Source organism: Chrysemys picta, chromosome 2 (assembly GCF_011386835.1).
Source record: "Chrysemys picta bellii isolate R12L10 chromosome 2, ASM1138683v2, whole genome shotgun sequence".
NCBI lineage: Eukaryota > Metazoa > Chordata > Testudines > Emydidae > Chrysemys > Chrysemys picta.
In genome coordinates, this window is record NC_088792.1 from 42,461,492 (window position 1) to 42,488,043 (window position 26,552).

Sequence of the window (26,552 nt, forward strand, 5' to 3'; positions counted from 1 at the left end):
GGGACATACACCAGGACATAATGGGGCTTCTGAGGCAGCAAACACAAGTGCTGTAGATCCGTGTTGACCAAGCATGCAGTCAATGGAGAACTCCATTGCAGCATCTCTACACCCTCCAACATTCCACGAAGCCTGTTGGGCTGCATCCCTACCACTCCTCACTGGGGGACAGTAAGGAAACCTTCAGCATCACATATACTGACCTGAGAGACACGACTGGTGTATGTTTGGCAGAAATGGACATGAATGTTTTCTTCTATTCTAATTTTAAAATTCTGTTCTGTTCATTTATTGTTGGCACTGTCTGGTTTTTAATTACACACTTTTTTTGCACTATTTTTGGTATATGACTTTTATTTTTTGGAAATAGTCATCTTTCTGACTTAACACATACTACCAAATCCCTAGCGCTACTCAAAGCACATATTACTTGTAGTGGAACAGGACAACAGAACTCATTGATTCAGTTAGAAACAGTGTTAGAATTATAAATGTACAATAAGCATTGCATAATTGACAGATTCATTAAGTCAATGTGATTTTCATAAATGTACACAAAATGTTACACAATTCCTAGCAGCCCCCAAAACTTCAGGGCTGTATTCATCACCATCCAGCACAGCACCTTACTGTAGTTGACTGTTAAAGTGCTCTTTCAAGGCCTCTCCCAGCTGCATAGCTCTGTGTTGAGCTATTCTGATAGCCCTTGTTTCTGGCTGTTCAGATAGCTGCTCCACCTCCGCTGTCCCACCCTGCAGTAACACTTTCCCCTTTGCCACGGAGTTATGATGCAGAACACAGAAGGGAGCTATAACCAATGGGATATTTTTCTCACTGAGATCCAATCATGTGACTAAACACCGCCAGCACCCCTTCAATCTGTTGAAAGCACATTTAGCTGTCATTCTGCACTTGCTGAGCTGGTAGTTGACTCTTCCTTGAAGCTGTCAAGGTGGCCAGGGTATGGCTTCATTTATTTTTTTAGCATGTGCATAGTCGTCTAGCCAAGCGATGACATCTTCAGTGGTGTGATGCAATTCTTCTAGACCACTGCTGAATCTAGTCAGCAGGCATTCATTGACAGTGTGCGTCATCGTCTGTGTTGTGCCGCAGTTGCACAGAGGGCTGCCATGAAGGCCCCAGCGATACTAGTTGGCTGCACAGAGACCTTGCCTGTTCTGGAACCTGTTCAACAGGGACCATTGGCGACAGAGCAGGTCAAAACCAGGTGGCAAATTGTGGGGTCGGTGACAAGGGATTGGTTGGGGATTATGACAGATCCATTCCTCTCGCCAGAGTGTTTCCGCCCTAACATCCTGGCTTGGCGGTGTGACGTTGCAGTCTATATGGTTTTATAAAAATATGCTAATAAGTGAATATAATGTAACTGGAATATGCTTCATGCAAAAGGTCTCTTGTAAGGTATCATTACAAAGCTTATAATCTGAGTGTGATCATCCTATTTGTATAAATGTACCACTCTTGTATCTGAAACTAGAAATATGAAATAGAACTCTGAGGGCCTATTGTAATTATGCAAAGTGTGGGCCATTAGTGGTGGTTTGGAATCTTGATGACTCCCATTAACCGGACAGTTGTCTGCAGATGGGTGTGTTTTACCTGTAAGACTTCCTGTATATGTGTGTGCTGGCAAGTGGGCAATGAAGTCTTGCAGTGACATGTGATCATGTCTCCTGAACTGGAATTCATCTTTAACCTGGTGTCTTTCCATTGGGGGGGGTGGGAACCCAGAGAGGGACAAAGGGTTCCCGCCTTATGCAAAAGATATATAAAGGGGTGGAACAGAACAAAGGAGGGAGGAGCCATCATGAAGAATCCCCTAGCTACCACCTGAGCTAGAACAAGAGGTGTACCAGGGGAGAGAATTGCGCCCAGGCCTGGAAGGTGTCCAGCCTGAGGAAAAAACTTACTTGAAGCATCTCTGAGGGTGAGATTATCTGTATTCAGTTTGATTATACATAGATTTGCGCATTTTACTTTATTTTGCTTGGTGACTTACTTTGTTCTGTCTGTTACTACTTGGAACCACTTAAATCCTCCTTTCTGTATTTAATAAAATCACTTTTTACTTATTAATTAACTCAGAGAATGTATTAATACCTGGGGGAGCAAACAGCCATGCATATCTCTCCCTCAGTGTTATAGAGGGCGAACAATTTGAGTTTGTCCTATATAAGCTTTATACAGGGTAAAACGGATTTATTTGGGTTTAGACCCCATTGGGAGTTGAGCATCTGAGTGCTAAAGACAAGCACACTTCTGTGAGCTGTTTTCAGGTAAACCTGCAGCTTTGGGGCAAGTAATTCAGACCCTGGGTCTTTGTTGGAGCAGACGGGAGTGTCTTGCTCAGCAAGACAGGGTGCTGGAGTCCTGAGCTGGCGGGGAAATCAAGTGTAGAAGTAGTCTGGGCACATCAGGTGGCAGCTCCCGGGGGGGGGGGGGGGGGTTTCTGTGATCAAACCCATCACAGGTGTATGAGACCATAATAGGCGACGTGATGGCAAACGTGCAGCTGGTGGTTTAAAAAGGTCATTGTGCAGCGGCAGGCTTGAGTTGGCGTGTACTTCCTCCACTAACCTGCCAGTGGCAAACTCTCATCTGGTAGGAGGAGGAGCAATATTGCTCAGAACTGGAAGCCATGGGAATGGAGTCGGACGCAGGGTGCCAGAGATGATAGGTGTGGTGGCATGTAACTGCATATCCACCTGTTTGGTGTGTGACGATCAACTCCAAACTGCTGGGCAGTACTCCGCCACTGAATGCGAAGTGGCAAGAGCTGACATCCGTAAAGCTGGAGCATGAGCACCTCACGACAAACCTGCCAGTTTGCTGAGAAGATTGTTGCGCGTCTTAACTTTAGCTGCTGTCTTCTTCAGGTGGACATGGTAGTTCTGTGTGTGGTCTAAGGTCACACCATTCTACTTCATGCTTCACCTTCTGGCCATTCAGATATGGCTTAATGTGCCAGACGGGTAAGATGGGTCCCGCAGGCTCGCTATTGACATTTCAGCATTGCAAGTGGTAATTTTGCTAGTTGGAGAGAGAAAATGCAGCTTCCTGTACAGTCCTGTGTTCTTAAAAATGCGAGTCTCACACGCTTCCTGACCAGCCGACGATGTCGGTGAAGCATCCCCTGTGATCCACCAATCCTTGCATAACCATAGAAAAGTAGGTCCTTTCTGTTGATGTATTCTGCATAGTATAATATGGGTGCCATCAACTGTCTCACCACACGTTGGGATCTCCATCGCTGCAAATCAATTCACAGTGTCCTGTACATTGCCTAGAGTCACCATCCTGCATAGCAGGATACAATTCATGTCCCTGTACGCTTCTATGACAGCAGCCCTCACTGTTGATATTTCAACTCCAAAATAATTTCCCACTGACCGGTAGCAATCTGTTGCTGCAGCCTTCTACAATGTGATCACCACTTGCTTCTCAGTTGTCAATGTAGCTGTCATTCTGATGTGTCTGCTCTGGAGGGCTGGCATGAGCTCAGCACACAGATACAGGAATTATGACCTTTTTGCATCTGAAAGTTCTGCAGCCACTGCTCATCCCAAACCTGCATTATGATGCAATCTCGCCAGTCTATTCGTTTCTTGGCCCCAGAATCAGTGCTGTACCATCTACAGCTTCTTTGTGCAAGCTGCCAACAACCTTGAATTGCTTTTTTCTGTGTCCCTTAACAGTCTGTCCTTAAAGAAATTGTCATGTGCCCCCATTGTTGCAGTACTTCCTGCTCTCTGCAAATATTGAATGATTGTTTGCAGTGTTCATGACAATAGCACAGAGCTGTGCGGGCTCCATGCTTCTGTAAGAAATGGCAGACAGTGATAAGACAAGTGCCATGTGGATTTGTGGGATTTTAAAAACAGGCATGAAAATTGTTATATGGATGGTATTATGTGATGGAGAAAGTTGCATAATGGGAACTTGACTCCTTGCTCCAGCTTTCCTGCACAACTTGTATGTGCCCCACAACCAGGGCTGGCTCCAGGGTTTTGGTCGCCCCAAGCAGCCAAACGAACAAACAAAGCCACGATCGCGATCTGCTGCAGCAATTCGGCGGGAGGTCCTTCGCTCAGAGCGGGAGTGAGGGACCGTCCGCCGAATAGCTGGACCTGCCGCCCCTCTCCAGAGCGGCCTCCCCAGACACCTACTTGCCAGGCTGGTGCCTGGAGCCGGCCCTGCCCACAACAGATTGCCTTTTGGGGAATTTTCACATTGCGCTGGAGGGTTGGATGTGGTCCTCTAGGATATCTACCCATAGTTAAGGCTACAATTTTGGCACAGGTGTTTTTTTTTTTTTTTTTTTTTTAAGTCATGAACAGGACATGGGCATAAACAATAAATCATGAATTTGCTGAAGCCCAAGCCCTGCTGCCTGGAGCTGAACTACTGGAATTTTCAAACGTCAGAGATCTTGTAAAATCACAGAATCTGTGACCCCCCATGACAGATTAGTAGCCTTACTCATAGTACACCGCACCTTGTGTTGACACCAGCACTCCTGGTGAGTATGTGCAGCACCGAAGTGAGCACCAAGTACTTGCATATGCATGGGTAATATACTAACAGTGGCGGCTTGTGTTGACCAAAGTTTATAGTGTAGATGTGGCATCAGTAAAATATACACCATGATCTCTTATAGGAAAAAGAGGAAAGAAATCCAAAAGGAAAAAAGTATAATAAAAACGAGCTGCAGAAAGTTCAGTAAAAAGATATTTTCAAAAATTGACAATAAGTTGCATTCTGCTAGCCAGCAAGCAATAACTGTTTCAGTCCCTTGGAATTGTAAAGGTATAAATGTCTCTTGGATTTTCTCATGAGGGATCTAAAGTGCACTGGGTTGGGATTATGTAGAACATGGGATTCCTGTGTAAAGGGTACTACACAGACTGTGGCCATTCTCTGCTGCCAGTTGCCTCTACTGGGTAAAGAATAATCTTGTTGAAGAACAAGGTTCCGCTCGCCTTTGGTATGTAGCACAATACTAATATCTGACTACAAGAAATTCATCTGCTGCCTTTTTGTTCAGACTCCTTGGTATACAAAGTTTACTATGGGACTAGGGTCTACCTTATTGTCCTCTTGACACAAAGTAAAAGAAGAATCTGCTATATTCATGTAATCTTCTTGTAAAAAAAAACGTTGAAAATTTCAAAGTTAGCTCTTTAGAGATGTGTTGCAGAGATAGAACCCACTCTTTAAAAATAGTATTGTCTTGTTTTGTATTGTCTGAGCTTTTAACTTCAAGTTATAAAATGGTGTTATTGCATAATTCTGTTAGAGATCCTGTGAAGCGTGTTGTATTTGGAAAAAATATACAAGCTGTAAGTCACTTTATTTACCTGTTAGTACTTTGTGTCATTTCTTAATTTTTACAGATTTTCATAATCTCAAAACATTGAGAACAAAGCAGGCCACATTCTTTCTTTAAATTATCTTTTTCGTGAAATGGTGCTCATATGAAGGCAGATCCATACTGTAATGTGCAGGTGGGGAGGGCTGCGGGGGGGGGGGGGGGGGGGAGAGATGTTCTGGCGTCTTAGTACTGTAATTGTAATTGGGTTAGTATGGGAATCATACAGGTTCAGACCTATCAAGATACAGAGGAATTGGCGTGTATTGCTCAGTTTAACCTCTGCCAGTGTATGTAAATGTCAGTCTCCTAGATGGGGAAAGTTTTTGGTTGGCTGAAACTGAACTTGCATTTGAGTTATGTTAGTTCATTCACTTACGGTCTTTCTTCTGCTCTCTTACAGTCACTCTGTCCCACATCACACAGCTGGTTCTCAGTCACAACAAGCTCACAAGTAAGTACATTTCTTGGTGGCTAACACTATTTTTTTAGTTGATAGAAGCCTCATTGCTATCACTTGAACAACATTCAAAAGTTGCCATGGGTGATGTTCCATTTTATTATTTATTTAGCCTCAATTAGGCTATGCTGCTTAGAGATGGTGGCAAGGCCCTTGTCCTAAATAGATCGTCTAAATAGTTGCATTACAGGAAATGGATGGAGAATGTAATTTAGCAGTGATGTTCAGCAGGTCTCCTTAGTTTTATGTATTTTTGTTTTTCATTCTCCATTTGTGAGGATAAAATCCTTAACTGTGATCTTATTTCCAATCCATTCATTTAAAATTTCTTCTTCTGCCTTGTCTGTAAGTTTCCTACATCTCTAGAAGTCTTTTTTTAAAGTATATTTGCTTTGTTTGATTAAATGTGAAATATTACAATGACCATGCATGTGCAGTGTTAAGTATGTTTAACTTCTGTTGATTTTGTGTGGGTTTTAAAACAAGGAATGAACTAAGAAGTCTAACTTGGTCAATGTATAAAGACCTGCAGTGTTGAAAACTTTTGAGGGAAGGGACCACATCTCTGTGTCCATACAGCACCTAGCACAATCAGGGCCTCGATCCTTTGGATGTTTCAGTCAAATAAGTAGTAAATCAGTACTGCGGTAGGGGTCAAATGACAGAAAAATCATGACAGCCTTCTTAAACATGCATTTTCCTGTCATGGGGGGGGAATGCCCGGCTATTTCAGGGGTCATAGTAGGTAGAGGAGAGTGGTGTATGTAGAAGGAAAGCGGCAGGATCCCAGACTCACCCCGCACTCACACCCCACAAATTTTCTGCCTTATCTAAAATTAAAATTAGGTGGCTGCTTGGAAGTCACTCTACTTCCATACTGTTGTGACTCCAATGTGACTTGCTGTAGGAGCAGCTCACGTGTACAGGAGTGCAGGTTCAGATGGCATCTTGCCAGTCCAATCTAGTTTTCTTTACTCCTTTGGTACTCAGCTGGGCCTTTGAAGGCACTATTGTGCATCCCTCCCGCTCCCAGGTATGTGCCATCCATGGAGTGTGGGGATGGGAAATTCAAAGCTGCTGTGTGGTGGAGGAAGGTGGAGTCCACGCAAATAGGATGGATGAGGAAACACAATTGTCAGGGAAGGAGGACAAGAGAAAAACTGGATGGGAGGGGGGAAAAAGGGGAGATGGTTACTGTGTTCACACTTGGATGGGGGTGTAGTGCTGTGGTAGTCCATTGCAAGGGGGTGCTTTAGCATAGTGGTTCTCAACCAGGGGTACACCGAAATCTTCTAGGGGGTACCTCAACTCATCTAGATATTTGCCTAGTTTTACAGTAGGCTACATAAAAAGCATTAGCAGAGTCAGTACAAACTAAACTTTTGTACAGACAAAATGAGAAAGTAAGCAATTTTTCAGTAATAGTGAGCTGTGACACTTGTATTTTTGTCTGATTTTGTAAGCAAGTAGTTTGAGTGAGTTGAAACTTGGGGTACAGAAGACAAATTAGACTCCTGAAAGGGGTACAGTAGTCTGGAAAGGTTGAGAGCCACTGCTCTAGCAAAAAGAGGCTGGAAATCACTGTCACAAACCCTTTAAATTGTCTACCTCATTGAATTTCAGGGAAGTCTAAATTCTTCAAAATCTCTTAAGAGTTATGTTTTTAATACCTAGGACTTGCCTAAAGGAAAGTTGTTTGTTTGTTTGTTTGTTTCAGACAAAAAGGGGATTATGAGTTAAGGGCTGCGAGGATGACGTAATCAGTTGTGTGTTATCATAGCATGTAAAGGATAAATATATTTTGAATGAGAGTAGGGTTGCATTGTATTTTTAAGATGTGGCATTAAGTGGTGTAAAGGAATAGCTGTGGACATGGGTGCCAATAGGCAAGTGTATAGTTGCTCTAAATTTTTAGTGGGCCATTTTCCTCATAGCTAGTATATTAGGAGAATCACAGAAACTTGAGTCTTGGTCGTATCTTGTCCTCCATATCTTCCTGCTTCTTTTGTCTCTCTTCTTATCTTTCCCACCTGGATCCCAAGGAGATCTCAATCTTCTTATATAATCTTGACCAGAGATTTCATGCCCACTGACATGTGAAGACAACAAAGGACCTTTCCTCAGATCCCTGTTTCAAGAAAGGCACCATGCCTCACGGTGGAATTTTCCCCTTATGCCATAGATAGCTGATGAGTAAGGCTGCGAGTTTGTCACGGGGTCATGGAAGTCATGGATTCCATGACTTTCCGTGATTTCTGCAGCAGCCGGTGTACCTGGCTCAGGGGCAGCTCAGGCAGTCCTTGTGCCAGGTACACCAGCCACTGCTGGGGCAGTCTCAGGCCCCCGCGCGCCCCCCCCATCCAGCAGCAGAGTTTGCGTGTCGGAGGGGGCACTGGATGGGGGCCTCCCCTGAAGCGGCAACATCCCCCTCGCTCAGCTGCTAGGCAGAGGCGTTGCTAGGCAGGTCTGCAGGCTGCCTCCGCCCAGAGCGCTGGCTTCGCAGCTCCCATTGACCGAAAGATACCAATAAAATGGGGTAAAAGGAGTAGATTATTGTCTTCTACCAACTCTGACTTTTAAATCTAAGGGTTGTATGAATATTAAGGGATGAGTGTCCATTCTTCCATTTAAGAGATGCTGTTGACCTGTCAGACCCTAAAATGCTTCTTATAGGAAGGTAAAGGCCAATAATTTTCCCCAGTGGGGTATAACTAATATTCTCCAACGTTGGAAGTTACCACGCTTTTTAAAAGAAATAAATGTTGAGTTGAAATAGTGTCTCTCCCTTTAAAAAAGGCCAAATTTCAAATTCATATTTTTGTATCTGACACTCTTGACCTAATCCTTTAAGCGATATAATTAATTGTCTTAGTAGATTGTTCTTAAAATGACTTGGGAAAACAGTGGCAATGACACTTGATATGTTCCACTAAGGTCATATTAGCATCTTTTACTAGTTTTCTGTCATATAAATGAATGTGCTTGCTTCTGTTTTTCTACTGTCTGTAGTAAATATGTCCATTTGATAGAGTAAATATGTATAAAAGGTAAGTGGATGTGCATATCCTTCTGCAACCAGTATCTTATTTTGCCAGTCAACACTACTAAAATTAAGCAAAGCTTCATTAAGGTCTGATAACGCCATTAAATCCCATTACGCTTATTACACTGTTCTGAATATTTTTACTCCCAGCATGTTTCCCTTTTGCACTGTTAACTTCTTAGCGTGCCATTCACATTCCTATTAAATTTGCTTTTATCTTCCTGTAAATCATTCTTTATCAGAGGTACGCAAATCTGCATCCCATTGATTGAATAGCGTTGGTTGCTTGGTTAAATCATTTAGGGCAAGTCTGCACGGCCAGTTAATGTGTAATAAGCCAGGGTGTGAATGCACAGCGCACTAGCATGCTGTGCACTAACTGGCTGGACCCTGCTACTGCACGCTAAAAGTTCAAATAACCAGTAGAGGTCTGCGCAGCCATTGAGTGCATAGCAGGCTAGTGTGCTGTTCATTCACACCCCGGCTTGCCACGCACTAACTGGCTGTGTAGACGTTCTTCAGTAAGTGTACACAGATTTGGAACAATTGCCATTCCAGTTTCAACTTGCCCTGCCACAAACTTAGTAGAAGGGGAGAAAAAGGAGGTATCTGGCCCTCCTCTGACTATATATCTGTTGGGCCAAATGCCTTTCAGGTGTAACTCATGTCTTCATTGGTGTTACACTAGCAATTCATTTAGCTAACTTTGTTATAATATCTGAAAACACTGATGTAAAACGGACCTTGTTTTTACTGTATTGTCCTTTTTCTTTCTAGCCATAAATCTTGTCCCTTACTGTACAATATTCACTTTAATTAGGTGTCTAGTCCACTAACCCTGTACAATTTGACTTCTCCAGACTTCTGCTTGAAACTGTTCTAAAGCTGTCTGTAAATGTTCACTAATAAGTGATACTCAGAAGCAGGTTTAAAACATGGGCATGACTCTAGATATAGTTTCAAGGGAAATAACCTGAGCTACTTAGTTAATGTTTCTTCTATCTAGTAACCCTGTAAATTAGGAGAGTCAAAACTTTAGTAACTCTGTAAAGATCACAAGTGTCATCGTCATAGTATCTCTAAAACCTACTTGGAAGAGACCAGTGCTAGCAGCAGTTCAGTCAGTGCTCTCCCACCTAAATTGATCGTGCAGTGCAGATGTACCACATGTGTGCTCCATGCTTGTGATGCATTCTGCTCCATTAAGTGCCCAGCAGCCTAGAACAACATGAAGCTTCTGCAGGGCAGTGGAGTTCTGTTCCAAAGGAAAGCTTGAATATTTGCCTCTAGGCGTTTCTGATCAAAGCAGGATTATAGTTGAAGAGATTGGAAATTAACCTAAATTCACACCTCCATAGCAGCTCTGAGACGGCACGGTCGTGACTTGGGGAAGAATGAATGAAATTTGGGATATCCAGGAGGTAAATTGGGTGGAGAGAGGAAATATTGTGAGCTGCTGTGGGCTGGTAGGACTTCTAAATGGTAGGCTTCAGCAGGAAATGGGAAAAGAAGGGGGCATAATCAAAGAGGTGATTTACAGGGAGGACGGGGGTTAGGTAGCTCTAATAAATTTATTTCATTTGGGTTACTAGTTTCCTTGTTTCTGAGGGAAGAGCTTCAAAAGACGGGCCTAAAACAGCTGCGTCATGGTAGACTGGAGAAAGGGGTACCTTTTCTGGGCCTCAACTATAGTCAGTGGATCAGATACAAAGATGTATTTTGGACCCTTTATGCCATTTGGACATCATAAAGAGGCTGCTAATCTAGGTGGAACTAGCACCTGGGGAATACTTCTGGCATAAAGGTGTTCCTTGAGTAGCACATAGTTGGCAGAAAGAGGCTATAAAAGGAGATGGCACAGAGCCAGTGTTGGTTGTATGTCAGAAAGGTGAGGGCATGGTTAGTGCCCAGTGTTCTGTTTTACAGTGGAGAATAACCAGGTTCTGGGGACTATTGTCACCAAGTGTAAGGGAGTGCAGCCCTGGAGCTCCAGTCTTTGAAGGCAGAGGGTCAATCAAAATCTGGTAATTGATAAATAAAGGAGAACTGTGGACTATACCAGTGGTTTTCAAACTGCGGATTGCGACCCAGTTCGCGGATTGCGGAATATAAGGCACTGGGTCGCGGCGACTCTGGTCAGCACCGCTGACCGGGCCATTAAAAGTCCCGTCGGCGGTGCTGCCCGGCTAAGGCAGGATAGTCCCTACCTGTTCTGACACCGCGCTGCGCCCCGGAAGTGGCCAGCAACAGGTCCGGCTCCCGGGACAGGGGGACATGGAGCTGCCCCGAGCACCAGCTCCACTCCTGGCCAATGGGAACTGCGGGGGGCGGTGCCTGTGGGTGAGAGCTGTGCGAAGTCGCTTGCACATGTCCGCCTAGGAGCTGGACCTGCTGCTGGCTGCTTCTGGGGCACAGCGTGGTCCGCAGTGCTAAGGAAGCCTGCCTTAGCACCCCCACTGCGCTGCTGACCGGGAGCCGCCCGAGGTTATCCCGTGCCCCCTTCCCCTGCCCCAGCCCTGAGCCTCCCCGAAACCCAGAACCCCTCCCTGCACACCAAACCCCTTATCCCCAGCCCCACCCCAGAGCCTGCACCCCCACCCCAGAGCCCTGACTCCCTCCTGCCGCAACCCAGAGGCCTCCAAACCCCTCATCCCCGGCCTAACCCCAGAGCCTGCACCCAGAGCCCTGACCCCCTTCCACACCCCCAACCCCCCGCCCTAGCCCTGAGCCCCTCCCACAGCCCAAATCCCTCATCCCCAGCTCCGTTGGGTCGCAGGCATCAACAATTTTCTTCAACTGGGTCTCTAGAAAAAAGTTTGAAAACCATTGGACTATACAGAAGTCTTTATTAACTTCCTAATATAGGCTTTCATTGTTAACATTCATGTTTCTTAAGGCATAAGTGATTTTAGTGAATCAAAAACACTTCATCAAATCAATTGGAGGGAAAGTATGGTGAAAGGTTTCCAGAGCCTTGTAATCATTAATTAGCCCCAAACCTCAAAGTTCCATAATTGGGAAAAGTCCACCTTTAAAACAGGTTTGACTGTTAAACTCAGTTAGTCATAATGAAGTTGAAAAACAGATGAAGTTGACAGTGTCTCTTCAATATGTGCAAGCTGTCTATAACGATATTAAACACATGTGTTTCACATGAGGAAGATCTTCTATTTTAGGGACATGGAGTGGGTCACAGTTAACTAATACATCTGTTAGCGTACAGGTAACTTATCACCTTATTGTAAGTAGACATTTTATGTCAAATGTAGGTCAAATTTTGGACCCAATCTGCTTAAAGAAGTTACTGCCTTAGACACACAGGCTCTTCTAGAGCCTGTTTTAAGGTAAATCCAATAATACTGCAACTGTTTTGGTGTGCTTTTCTATTTTGTGCTATTTCTGTTTTTCTTTCAGAATCTCTGAATCTTCCTGCCGTTTAAATAGAAGTGCTGCTTTTAATAGATGTTGTCTGATTTGCCCATTAGAGGTCACTGTTGAGATACCTATTTCTTCAGTTTTCTTTTGAAAGAGAAGCAAACTGTTGTGTGAACAGTAGGAATTTGTTACAGAATATTTGCCTGTGGACCCTCAGACAAATGGAGGTGCTGATCCCTTGGAAATCTTAGACATAGTCTTGCATGGTGTCAAGCATCAGGTAACTCCCTTCTCTTCATGTGTCAGTATAATAATGCCTGTATTGGTAATTTTCACTCCATGCATCTGAAGAAGTGGGTTTTTTAACCCATGAAAGATTTTATGCCCAAATAAATCTTAGTCTTTAAGGTGCCACCCGACTCCTTGTTGGTTTTTTAGATATAGTCTGTAGACCACAGCTTGAAAATCACTGCTGTAGATGAGTGACAGCCTCACCTCATCCCCTGGTGACCTCACCTTGGTTTCCCAGATAAAGTCCATGAAGGGTTTTTCTAGTCCAATCACAACAGCCCTCCTTGGGGTCTGTCTTATTCACTTTAAGTTCAAAATTAAACACACAGGTCTTCCCTCCAGTCTTGAGCTGGGTACAGCCCCCACTCCCCTCCTCTGGACAGAGTCCTTCCTGCCTTAGCAGGCTGCTCCTAGTTGGAACAATTCCCCCGGTCTCATGGTCTTCCTTGCAGGAGCAGCCCTGCAGTTTCACAACACCCTCCTAAGCTTTCTCCTCACTCCATTGCAGCCACCTTCTGATCTTTATAGGAAACTTCTTGTTTCCCCTAGTGTGGGGCTCATGGTGTAATCAGGTTTGGCTTGGCCCTGGGCTCTCCAGCCCCGAGGGCAAGCCACCCTGTTGCAATTAAACTGTTGCATCCTGACCAGCTCCTACACTTGAGTCTTCAGTGACTAGTCATCTGAAACTTCTCTGTTGCTTTCTTTCCTTTTATCTGCTCTCTGACTCTCTTGTTGAGTCCTTCCACTATGGTTTTTCTGCATTTCTTGTTTTATAATCCCCTCCTCTTCCCTTGTCACCATTGAAAAGTCTTCTGTTTTGTACGCTGTCTGTAATCCCTCCACCTGTCTCCTTGATTCCACCCCCTCCTGAATACTAAGGTCCCTTAATCACTTTCATCTTCTTCCTAGTCTTTCTCAATCTCTCTCTTGCCTCTGGTTCCTTCCTTTCATAGTACAAGCAAGCTCTCTGATCTCGATACTAGGAAAGCCATCCCTTGACCCCACTTGCCTTTCCTGCTACTGCCCACTTCAGAACTAATGAAATGTGCCATTCACAACTACTTTCTTGAGATACTCAAATTTAATCTTGGCTCCCTTCTGCCTAATCCACTCCTTTGAGACGGCTCTTATCAAGGTCTCTTTCATTCCTGTTGTCTTTGACGCTATCATTCCTGCCTTCTCAGTATTTTGTCGCCCTAGTCTTCCATGACATTCTTCTCCCCAAGCTTTATCTCTGTGAACATTTCTTTGGCATCTTTCAGTGGATCTTTCCAGGAAGCTTCACTGGTGATAATTTGTTGTCCTTGCCTATTGGTACTAGGGGTTGACTCCAGTGTTGCTACACTGATGGCAGAAATTGAGGACAATTCTAAAAGTAGGCAAGAACTTTGCCAGCATGTAACTAGCACTGTGGGACATCTGTCCAGTTTGGTCCTCTGGGGTGGCACCACAATATAATTTATAAATGTTGGAGAATTCAGTTGTATTTGTGACACAAGGCTCCATCAAAAGGAACTGTGTTTTTATGAATGCAGTGTGCAGTGGGACGCTTTGGGGGGGTAGCGACTAAATTCATATGCTAAACTTTAAGTGTGTGATGTCTCAGTTTTGTTAAAAATTGCAGGTTAAATACCATTAGCTTTTGTGTTCATTGCACTAAAAGAAAAACTTGACCCTGTGATGTGGTACAGATGGTAGAACTTTCACTTTTATGTATTTATTTTGACATGAAGCAGGAGCTTGTAGAAAGAAACAGATGAATGGCACACGTGTGAAAGAGTATTGGGTTCCAAGGATATAAAACTACCCTAATTTATACACGTAAAAATTAGACACAAAATACAATATGTCAGTAGTAAATTTTCATGCACATGGTATGGAACCTAAGCTGATTCTACATCACTGGGAAAGAGGTGTATGATATTTCTTATGTATTTACTATTATCATACTTTCTGACCTTTACAGAAAACTTTAGTTTGATATTCTTGTTGCAGGTGCCCTTTCTAAAAATCAAAACTTCAGACACATTAGTTCAATCCTACTCGTTTTGTAAGTCAGTATAAAATGTAAATATTTTCCTGATTCTGTATTCAAGTACACCTGAAGATGAATTTATGTAGTTTCACAGGCAGCGATTTAGAATCGGCGCTTAGTATGATAAATACGTTTACAATAAACAAAACTATTTCTCTCCTTCTCCATGTGTATCTACAAGTTATAGAAAAAGTAAACCATTGAAAATCCTAATATTGTCATTACAGAATAATTTTCAAGTGGGAAACTCAAAGTAATGGGAGTTCTCTATGAGTAAAGTGTTCCAGGATTGAGCCTTTTAAAATTCATTTCATGTAAATAATTGTACAGGTACATGAAAATCCAACCTCAACCTGTATTTTTTTTTTTTTTAAAAAGATATTAACTATGGACTGGAGCAATTCCTTAACTTTTCTGCAAAAGGAGGAGCTGAATTGCAGAGATGGAGTGTGTGTGGAGAAATGTACTGCCTTGTGCTATTTTCTCCCTCCACTCTTCACTTCCTATGGTTACCCCTTTGAGAGCACACTGCAACAGCCAGGTTCTGTGAAATAGGAAATGCCATACCAGATTCCTTTCTCAATTCTGGAAGTTCAGGATACCCTATCAAGTATAATTACAGAATAACCTGTGTCTTCCTAATCACAGATAGTGAGTGAGTGGTTCTGGGAGGACCACTCTCCATAGCATGGTTTCCCATGCCCATATAGAAGATCTGCCTTATGTAGTGAAATGCCTTCTCAGCCCCCTAAACAGGGGTGGTGTCAGCAGTATGCTGGGAGACATTGACAGTATGTCTTATGAAAAACTATACTGCCATGGAGGTCAGGAGAAGTACTTTGAGACACAGGCCATACTTGGAGAGCCTGTGATATGTGGGTTTGGAAGCTGAATTCCCTTTCAGGCCCACAGGAGGGTTGGGAGAAGGACTCATGACATAGGGATTCAGCAGCCCTGGTGTAATAATCATTGTCTTCACTGAGGTTTCTCTCCTCTGTGTGGTGCTGAGGACATTCTGGCTGTATGTTCTGTAACCATGGCAAACTGTGCTTAATGGAAAAGGTGTGAGCTGTTCCTTTACAGTATACAGGTAAACCAAACAATAGTGCAGTAGCGAGTACAACAACACAGGTTCTAACCCTGATCATAGGTCACAGAAAATTACCAGAAATGTATGCAGTAAAGCAAACTAAACAGTATGAACCACATATTCTGGTGTGTCATAGTTTTGCTTTCTTCATATTCCAAGGTTCAAAATTCTACAGTAACCAAATGCTGTCTGAAGGCATAACTAATATCTAGCTGCCTTTTTAGATGTGGATGTAGTAGCTGAAATGCAAACAACCTTGACTTGTAATGAATGACCTTCACCATTTACTTGAGCCTGGCGCTCCTGAGTCTCTAGTTATTCCCTCTTCTATGGACTATTTGTCATGCCTTGTGCTAAAGGTTTTGTATATGGCATATAGAAAATTAAAATATGGGGGAAATATGCTAAATAAGTAGTGGCATGAAACATTGGAATTCAGTGTAAATGTATTTATAACAAGTAGGGTTGATTTATAGCTTTTTTTTCGAGACCATTTGTCAGTTTACTGTGCAGTCACATGAAACATTGTCTCTTAAAAGGTCACGTTTAAACTATTTTTGAGATCTGACAGGTATCAGTTGAACAATATGTAGTCTGGTAGTACTAGTGGTTAGTGATGCGATGCTAAATTAGTTGCCTCTGGTGGAGTCTTAATGTTAAATTGGGATTTATTATTAGGATTCTGTGATTCCTTAAATAACATGACTCCTGTGGGTCCTTCCCCCCACACTCTAGTTCAGGGATGGGCAAACTTTTTGGCCCGAGGGCCACATTGTGGTTGCAAAACTAATATGGCGGGCTGGGTAGGGAAGGCTATGCCTCCCCAAACAGCCTGGCTCCCGCCCCCTGACTGCCCCCCTCAGAACCACAGATCCATCCAACCCCCCTGCTCCTTGTCCCCTAACTGCCCCCTCCCAGGACCCCCACACCTCCTATCCAACCCCCTGCTCCTAGTCCCCTGACTGCTCTGACCCTTATCCACACCCCCACCCCCTGAAAGGCCCCCCAGGACTCCAATGCTTATCCAACCCCCCCGACCGGCCCCCAGAACCTCCACCCCATTCTACCGCCCCCTGTACCCTGACTGCCCCCCAGAAACCCCCGCCCCTTATCCAACCACCCGGCCTCCTTACCATGCCGTTCAGAACCGCATGTCTGGCAGCCGCGCCGCCCGGCTGGAGCCAGACACGCTGCCGCTCCGCTCGGCAGGAGCGCGCAACCCCGCTGCCCAGGGTGCTGCCCGCACGGCAGCGTGGCTGCGGGGGAGGGGCCGGGGGCTATCCTCCCTCGCTGGGAGCTCAAGGGGAGCAGGACAGTCCTGCGGGCCAGATGTGGCCCATGGGCCTTGGTTTGCCCACCTCTGCTCTAGTCCCATCCCATGCTACTAAAATGTAAAGGCACAGTGCTGATTGGAATGAGAAGACTTTTTTGTGTGATACATTTGGAATGTAGGTTTCCTTGTTGCGTATATGTAAGCTTCAGTTAAAATGAGTAATTTTTCGAAAAACATTTAATGTATTTTCTAGTGCAAAGATGGAAATATTTCTACCCTGAACTATAGAAGCAGTTGGGGAATAGAGCAGAAACACCTTTATTTCTCCAGTAACTTAAATGTTAATTTTCAGAATAACATAAAATAGAATAGAAACAGCAATTACTCTCCTCCCATCCCCCCCAAAAAGTTGTATAATCTTGTCAACAAAAACATACAGCTGTCACAACCACTTGCTGTTAGACAATGTACTTTCCACACTAATTTCTTTTTGCAGTGTCCCTAGTACACAGCTGTTCTCTTCAATCTCTAACAACTTTTTAAGCATTCTTCTCAGAGCCCAGTTTGTTTTTGTCCTTTCTTCTGCCCTTCACTAGATGGCACGTTATCCCCAGGCTCTTACATGCCTTTCCTATGTTCTCAGCACTTCCCAGACCCCAGCTTCTAAATTAAAACTGCTTATTGATGTATTGCTTTGTTAGCACAGTAGCACATCACTGAACTATAGTATAATTTAGAAAATATGTTCCTAAAAGCATTCTGGAAACTATGCAATTTTCCACAGAAACATTGCAAACAGTTCAGCTGGTTTCTGTCAAGAGCTGAAGATTAGGGAATTAGGAAGTATCTTGTTTTAATTTGTTCAATACGATTCATCCTTTTTTGGGGTATAAATTACATAGTGGAATCTGCATTTGTACTGTATGTTAGATGACAGGGACTCTTTCTTCCTTCCTTCTGTAATGCACCAAGCATGTTGTCAGTGCTCAATGAATATTAAGAATAAAACTGCGTTCTCCCTTCGCGAATTCCCCTCATCTCTCATTTCTGGGAAGTAGATTGTTTCTCTCTCAGTACCTGAAGTAACCTTGTTCAATGAATCAAAACAAGATTCCAGCTCTTTAAATGCTGTGTTTATGGGGTGCACAGAATTAATTATCTATTGTTTAGAACTTGAAATCTCAAGTTCTAAAGTGGGGTAAAGTGGTATTGAGGAGCTGGGAGAGGGAAATCTTCAGGTCTGATGCTGTGAATCTTTACTCAGCTTCAGTGGAAGTACTCCTATAGGACTGGCGATGGTTTTGTAGGATCGAGCCCCTTAATCATGTGACCCATGAGTTTAATTACTGTTGAAGAGATGGGAGTAATAAGTGGTTTCAAAAGTCTCCTATTGAGTTATCTTTTAAATTGCTTTACTTATATATTGCTAAATACAATTTAATGAGATACTGAGGTATAACCGTATAAATCTTAGTGCTATTTGATGTCAGAAAGAATAATCCTAATAGCTCTTATGGAAAAATATTCTCTTGAAATCTTTAAAGGTTTGCAGTACTACTGAACTTCCAATTCTTCCGTACCACATAATTAGTTAACTATTAACTAATTATGCATGTTCTCAAACAAAACTAATGAATCACTGTGAAAAAACTAATGACCCTTCTTTGCACGTAAAGATTCTAAAAACTATGAATGTGGCAGTGAAAAGTCTAATTTATTTGTATATAATTAAAATTCTTAATTCACTTATGGCCTGATTCAAAGTCCTTTGAAGCCAATGGGAAGAACTTGAATCAGTTCCACATGTACTGACACCTAAATAATCAACTTAGTCATGCACTGTTTTATGAATAGACAAATGTTTTATATATAGTACTTTTCATGCAGCAAAAGGGCAATATTTGTACTTAAAAACTTATTTATTCCAGGTTAATCTGGAATGTTTGTCTTGTTCTTAGTTTACATAACAAGAGAAGGGTTTTTCTTGTTGAGAGGCTTATATATTTACTAAATCCCTTCAACTGTACAGACTTCCTTAAAGATATGTATTGATTTTAGTCTAACCTCTCTGAAAAAAAATCTGTATTTTTAGTTTAACAAATGTAAGATGTTTTGACATGGTTATTGTGGTAAGAATCATCCTTAGTGAGTATAAAGAAAAGATTTGTTTGAAACTTCTGTAATCTGTATAAACATTACAATTTTTTTTTATATATGTAGAAGAATGAGACTTGCCAATGTGAGAACCCAATTAAAGCCCCAATCTTGCAAACGCTTGGGGTCAAGCTTAATTTTAAACATGTGAGGAAGTCCTCTGTACTTCGTTTGGATTCCTCAAAAGCTTAAGTGAAGCACTTGAGTAAATGTCAGCAGGAGTGGGTACATGATATACAAAGATCATATGGATTTTTTTTCACTCCCGTAAGTCAAGTGCTGCAGTACTGCCATGCTCCCCATATAAAACAATAGATATCCATTGAAGCGAGCCTTCTATCAGAGTGGGATTATTGAAAACAAAAGGAATCTGAGAATATTGTTCACATCAATCTCTGCATATGCTATCCAGACATATGTTCTCTTGTTCCCCATTCTTCTACTTCTCTCTCTCTCCTGGGCAGTCCTTGCCTGCTTGGGGCTCTGATCTCAGTGGCAGCTCCTGACTCCTCTCCTGTTAGTGGCTCTTATCCCACTATAGGCTAAGATGGTGGCTGCATCTTATGTCGTAATGATGCTGGCTCTTGATCTCTAAGAGGTTTCATTTATTTCCCTTCAGTAGTGGTTTCCTAATAGAGGCACTTATATTGGTTCCTTCTGTGGTCTCGTCCTCATTGTATATTGGAGGTTGAACACCCCCAGAAGCAACTGGAAATGAGGAGCAGCTAGTCCCATGTGACAGGTGATTTCTGTGCAGGCCACAGTTTGAGAGCCAGTAGGCTATATCATTTCATTAGAAGAGATAATGCAGTGTCTATGTGGAAAAGCCATATCAGAATCCTAGAAAAATCACTCTTTCCCAAATAAACTCATAAGTTTAACAATAGTGTCGGCCAACCCCAAAAATACGTCTTAACTCTTAGAAGACTGACTGTTCTATGATACTAAAATACGCTGTGCTTGAAAACGTGCCAAATCATGCTCCTATAAAGTTGTCATTGACTTTAGTGGGAATAGGAGCAAACCCATTGGGTCTTAACTTCTTTCAGTGGCCTTTGTTGAACTTCAAAGCCAACATTATTAGCTTACAAAGTGTCTTTGAAGATCTGTGCAACATCTTAAGTCTTGGCTAGGAGGAGGGATTTAGCTCATGTTCTAAAGAACCTCTTATGGCTTGTCTACAATTCCTTGTCCCAACATTTTTTCAGAGGATGGTAATTTATTTTGTAGTGCCCACAGATCTGTATGGCCTTCACAGAAACATAGAAGACAGATTCCTCCTGTTCCAGAATGGTGGACTAGCCAGTACAATCTGACTAGCCAGCTCTCTTCAGGCTACTATTTATCTATGGACCATAGCTTGTAAATACCTGTTCTAGGTCACTTCTGCTCTCATGGAGTGAGGCCAGTTTTCAGGTATTGACAAGTTAAAACCATGTGACTACTTAGCATTTCAGCCAAAGAGGATATGCCTTCATATTTCTTGGAAGTCTTTAGGGGCTTAACCACAGTCTTTTGAGCTATTGTGCCAGTTGCCATAGAAATAGCATGTCAGCTGAATCAGTTGGTAGGATATATTTCCTTTGTTCCCCATGTACTTATCCATACAAGCTTTCAGAATGGCATGTGAGGAAAGTACAATGTTGGACAATAAAAATTATATCTCAATGTGAAATCAGTAGCTGTAGATATCCTAATATCTCAGAAGCTCAACTTATGTCTACACTGCAATAAAAAAAATAAACCTGCGGCTGATCTGTGCCAGCTGAGTTGGGCGGGGACTGTAAAATTGCAGGGTAGACATTTGGACTTGTGGGCCTGGGCTCTGTGACCCTTTCCCCGGCAGGGTCCCAGAGCCCAGGCTCAAGCCTGAATATCTACACTGCAGTTTTATAACCCCACAGCCTGAGCCCCACAAGCCTGAGACAAGGCCAGCTGCTAATTTGGGCTTTATTTTGTTTTCTTTCTACTCTTTGGAATAAAGATTTTAACTATATTAAATTGCAAAATTTTTCAGCTGGTGCTCTTAAATGGGCTCAGTAAAATCATTGCTTCAAGATTTTAAGTCACTTAGGCAAAAGTTTTGCAAGGAAGAGACCCATTTGCACCTTCAGCAATGGCACATACATGCATCTGAACTGGTGGCTTAAGCAAACTGCTTGTCATCTTGCTCAAGGATTAAATCCTAATGCTCTTTCCCAGAAGAGCATCAGCACCTTATTTCCTTGTGTTCTTGCTCCTTGGCGTCTGATAGGCCTCTGTGAGTGTCTCTACCATCCTTCAATGGGATGTGTAGAACTGCAGAGAGGCTGGAAAGGGAGCTTTTCTTTAGAATCCCTTGTTCCTCCGAGGCGCTTTCTGACCCTGCTGAGAGGTCTGGCTGGAGAGGCTGTGAGTGAGTTGGGAAGATGGTGCTCCCTAATGCCACTCCATAATGATAGACTGGCTTATATAGTGATTCATTAAATACATTTCATGTGATTGTGCTGGGAGCTATGTGGATGGGCATTGTCTATGTCCATTATACCATTTACAGGAGACTTTAAGAAATACTCTGCACACAATAATACAAATGATCAGCAACAAACTTACTGACTCAGGAGGCTAAGATATATGCACACTTAGTTGTTCTTCGAGCGATTGGACATTTCCAGTCCACAATAGATGTGTGCGTGCCATGTGCAGTTCTTGGAGACTTTACCCTCAGCAGCACCTGTCAGGGCAGTATGAGCCTTGCGCCACTGGATGCAGGTATAAAGGGCTGTGCTGTTCCCGATCCGTCTTCCCAGTTTTTGTACTGCCTGGGACTGTTGTTGGAGCTCTGCTCTTTGTATCTGCAAGTCTTCCCTCTTGTAGCATATATAGTACCTGTAGAGCATTATGGCCTGGCGTAGTAGTCAGAGCAGGAATCTGGTCTTGTGGGTGGAGCAGACATCCAGGTTTGGGAACAAAGCCCAGGATCAGCACCACAGTCAACTGCCAGTTACCAGAGCCAAGGGTCAAGCCAGAGTCAGAACCAGGAATCAAAGCTGAGGGTCAGAGCTGAAGTCAGATACCAAATGTCAGAGCCAAGGGTCAAACCTGAGTCGGGGTCAGAAGTCGGAGGTCGAGATTGGAGCCAGGACCGGTCACTGAGGATTGGAGGTGGGGCAAGGATCAAGCACTGAGCAGGAGGATGGTGGGAACAGGAGTGAAGGCAGAAGTGAGGCAGGAGCTGAGCAACCTTGTTCCTGATTTCTGGGTTCAGGAAACAGGCATAAGCAGGGTGCAATGCAGCCACAACAGGAAACCACTTTGTAGCTCGGCCAAACGTCCTGGGCTGCCTCCTGGCTTAAACAGCATAGTTGGACTAATTAGTGGAGCCGGGCAATCCTCCAGTCAGAGCTCCTGTGGGTTGTGCCTTGACTGGGGCTATAGTCCTAATAGATTCTCAGCCCACTGGGTTTCAGTAGATGCTGGGCGAAGGCCAGCATGCATCTGCTGTCTGGGGGATCCCAGGCCTTGGTTCAAGACCCAGGACATCACATCAAGTTAGAGTTTAGTCTAGCGTAGTGTGTTTGTACATATTTAGATATAGGAATAAATTTAGGATAATTTTGTAGAGTAGGGGTCCCAGGGGTACCAGGCATGGTACCGGACTAAAGCCTTATTCTCCTGGCTTCAAGGCTTGTTGCTCATGTAACAAAACTATGCTAGAGAGTGACTCTCACTGTATCCAGGAGAGGCACATATGAGTGGTAAAAGTCATATTTTTAGAGGGTTCAAACCCAGACTGAAAAAGGACAGGGCGGCCAGATCAAGTACCTGCTCATGGAGTCTGCGCTTTGCCTGTCTTCAGAACCTTCCCACTCAGAATTGATACTGGAGTGTCTGAGTTGTTTTGGAGTGCTCCCACCATTCTGACAGAATCCAGAGGCAGATTCTCATCATGGTACCTAAGAAGAGACAACTTAAGTCTCCCCAAGACACAGTACTGTGGCCTTTGAAGATTACTGTGAAGGTACCGTGCAGAGACAGGAACGCAGAGGTGCACTCAAAAAGAGGCAGACACAGTCTGGAAACCAGGAAGGATTGCTGATTCCAGAACCCTGGAAGGGTCTGTTGACACCAATCCCTGAATGACTGGCACACCTTTTGGTACCACAGTCTCAGGAGATCTTTCCAGTGCTGTCTACACCCGAAGTTTTTGAGACAGCCAGTGTGTTGCTTAACCTGTTGGTGCCAGCTTCCTCTAGCATTCAGGAATCTCGCCTGGGATTGGAAGCACATGCTTCTGTGGTCCCAGCTCCAGCCCCAGAGCAGTGTTTGCTACTGATGGCTTCTAAATATTCTGCTCCTCTCCGTAGGATTCTATCTACGGAGAACCCAGTAGTGATCTTGCTGGTATCTCTATCTCCAGACTCTGAGCCAGACCTCCCATTGCCGATGGGGTCCGCTCCACCATGGTGTGAGGAAGTGGACTCCTCATTAGACTCAAAGGTTGGAACATGTGTCTTGACCCGAGCATGCCCCAGTGGGGTGCCAGCCTCCCTGGTACCAGCCACAGCCTCTGCTGACCAATGGCCTGCATGTATCTGGGTCCTGCCTCCATGTCAATGGCCATTTTGGATGCCTTGGGGCTTCCCTCCACGTTTCAGAGCCTCTCTTCTTTTCCTGCCCTTCTACATTGGCTCGGTGCTGGGAACATCTGCAGCAAGGTCAGTCTTCCCTCCAATGGGAACAGTACCATGCAGGGGAACTGTGTGCTTGGGACTCTCCTGTGGAGGATTTGGAGATGGGGACTCTATAAGACCCTCTAGGGTAGCTCTCCCTATTAATGAGGCTTTCCTGGAACCTGTCAAGTTTTTGTGGCAAACCCCATCTTCCCTGCTCTCCACTCTTTTAGCAGTGGGAGGAAGATATGTCCCTTCACAGGGATTTGAGCACTTCTGTAACAATTCTCCTCCAGGCTCACTGGTAGTCTTTGCTGCTGACGAAAAAGAGAAAAGGACATCAGGCGTCTAGACTGAAAGGAAAAGAAGCAAAAAAGCTAAACCTTTCCATAGAAAGCTTTATTCCACAGGAGGTTTACATCTTAGGAAGCAGCAGTGTCTGCTGGGTTGATACAATTTCAGCCTGTGGGGTAATATCCTGAAGTTCAAAGACAAGGTCCCTGATGAGACAAAGCAGGAGTTCACTGCTATGGTGGAGGAGGGCAAATTAGTTGCCAAAATAGCATTGCAAACAAGCATGGATGCGGCAGACTCTCCAGCTTGAATTATGGTTTCCACCATCATTATGCAGCATTCATCTTGGCTGCAGGAGTCAGGTCTCCCTCCCCCTGTAGTGCAACAAACCATTCAAGACCTAGTTGAAGAACCCTTGCTCTTTTCTATTAAAACAGATGAGAGGCTTCCTAGTCTGAAAGATTCAAGGGTGACCCTTAAGGGGATTTATACACTGGTGGCAAAAAGAGAACCATTCTGCCCACAGTTGTCCCAGTGGTTTCAGCCCTTCTTGCCGCATACCCAGGACCTGTCCAAAAAGAGAAGCAGAAGTTACAAGAGGCATCGTCCTCCCTCTTCTGCTGCTCCCAGTTCCTCCAGTCAAACTGGGTTCTCTGAACAGTCGTTTTGACCTTCTGGTCTAGAGCTGTCAACCAGAGTGCCATCTCCCCACCCCAGTTTTTGCCAACTGTCTATCCCACTTCCTAACTGCATGGACCCACATCACCACGGATCTGTTGGTTTTAAGCACAGTGGAACTGGGTTATCCCCTTCGATTTATTTCTATCCCCCTTTTCTGTCCCCCTTCAGGGATCGTTGTCACGAGAGTTTGCTACTTCAAGAGGCCTAGTCTCTCCTCCTCATAGCGACCATACAAGAAATTCCCATGTCATTCAAAGAGAAGGGATTTTATTCCTGTTATTTCCTAATCCCAAAGGCAGAGGGGGAGGGGGGACTCAAGCCTATTTTACATCTAAGGCAGATAAACAAGTTCCTAAAGAAAACAAAATTCCGGGCAGTCACTGTAGCATCTGTTATCCCTTCCTTAGATCCCAGGGACTGATATGCTGCTCTCAACTTAAAGGGCACTTATTTTCATGTAGCAATTCATCAGAATCACAGAAAGTTTCTCAGATTCTTGGTCAATGGATCCCACTACCAGTTCGCCGTACTGCCTTTTGGCCTGTCAGCAGCTTCTCTCATATTTGCAAAATGCATGGCTGCAGTAGCAGCATTCTTGTAAAGGTTGGAAGTCCATGTGTTCCCCCACCTGGACAAGTGGCTAGTGAAAGGCCGGTCCAGGTCTCAAATGCTATCCAGCACACCAGCTATTCACTTTTGATGCACTGGAGTTCCTAATCAATACAGAGAAATCTTTGAATAGGCATCAGCATAGAATAAATTCATTGATGCGGCTCTGGACTTGACAAAGATCAAACAATGCAGGTCATTCCTCTAAATCTAACAGCAAACCCTGTCACTATGGTTCAGAATTGCCTCACACATCTAGGACACATAGTGGCATGCATCTACATGGTGCAGCATGCCAGGCTACACCTCAGAACTCCAGGGTTGGTTGTAATTACTGCCCCATCATCATATGGACATAGTGATTCAAGTAACTATTCTGGTGTTGTCCTCCCTGCACTGGTGAGTAGAACTGCAAATGTTTGCAAGGGAATTCTTTTCCCCTCCACAACTCCAGTCAGGTGCATGAGGTCTAGGTTGGGGAGGTCACTTAAGTCCCCTTCAGACTCAAGACCTTTTGTCTCCTTAGAATCTAAGTCTCCATATTGTAGCTCTTAGGGCTAGCTTAGCCATTTTATTTTACTCAGCAGTAACAAGAAACCTGCAGGCCTGTATCCTGTAAGACCTTAGCTTAAGCAAGTTACCATAAATATGGTCGGCCTATGACTCTTAGCATAGATAAAATGGACCAACAGTTACCCCAAGTTTGGGGAAATTGGGAATAGCTTGCTCAATAAAGGGAGTTGAACATATTAGTACCAGGCAACCGCAGGAACACTGAACTGATATTTTAAGATGTCTAACCACAAACTTGCTTGAGCAGTAGGTGATGTATCTGATAATGAGTTAAATGACATTAATATGTTACCCTATAGGTTAAGTGCTCCCAATATTATGAGGGTGAGGAAGTTAGATTTGGACACTGAAGGCTGGGCAGAAGAATGCATATTCATGATAGTGCCAGGCCCTATAATAGGCTAAGCCATCATGTAGTTAGAGCTAGCTTTCCATCGTTGACCTTTCATCTCTTCATTGTGATCTACCACCAATCTTTGGACATTGGGGAACCTGGACCATTGGACTCATTTGGCATGCCCGAGACTAGTGTCTCTCAGCACCAGGTCCCCAAGGAAGGATGTGAATATATAAGGATATGAGCATATGCAGGGAATGACACTGAAGATATCCCTAATGTTGTATTACTGCTAT

At 43.8% G+C, this 26,552-nt stretch overlaps 1 protein-coding gene across 1 annotated transcript in view; it reads left to right on the forward strand.

The window, feature by feature from the left end:
* Positions 1 to 26,552, forward strand: part of RSU1 (Ras suppressor protein 1) — a 179,074-nt gene that overhangs the window by 21,925 nt on the left and 130,597 nt on the right. Inside the window, exon 3 of the mRNA XM_005282446.5 lies at positions 5,793 to 5,843. Within this exon, the coding sequence (XP_005282503.2) occupies positions 5,793 to 5,843 (51 nt within the window). The remainder of the gene's footprint in view (positions 1 to 5,792; positions 5,844 to 26,552) is intronic.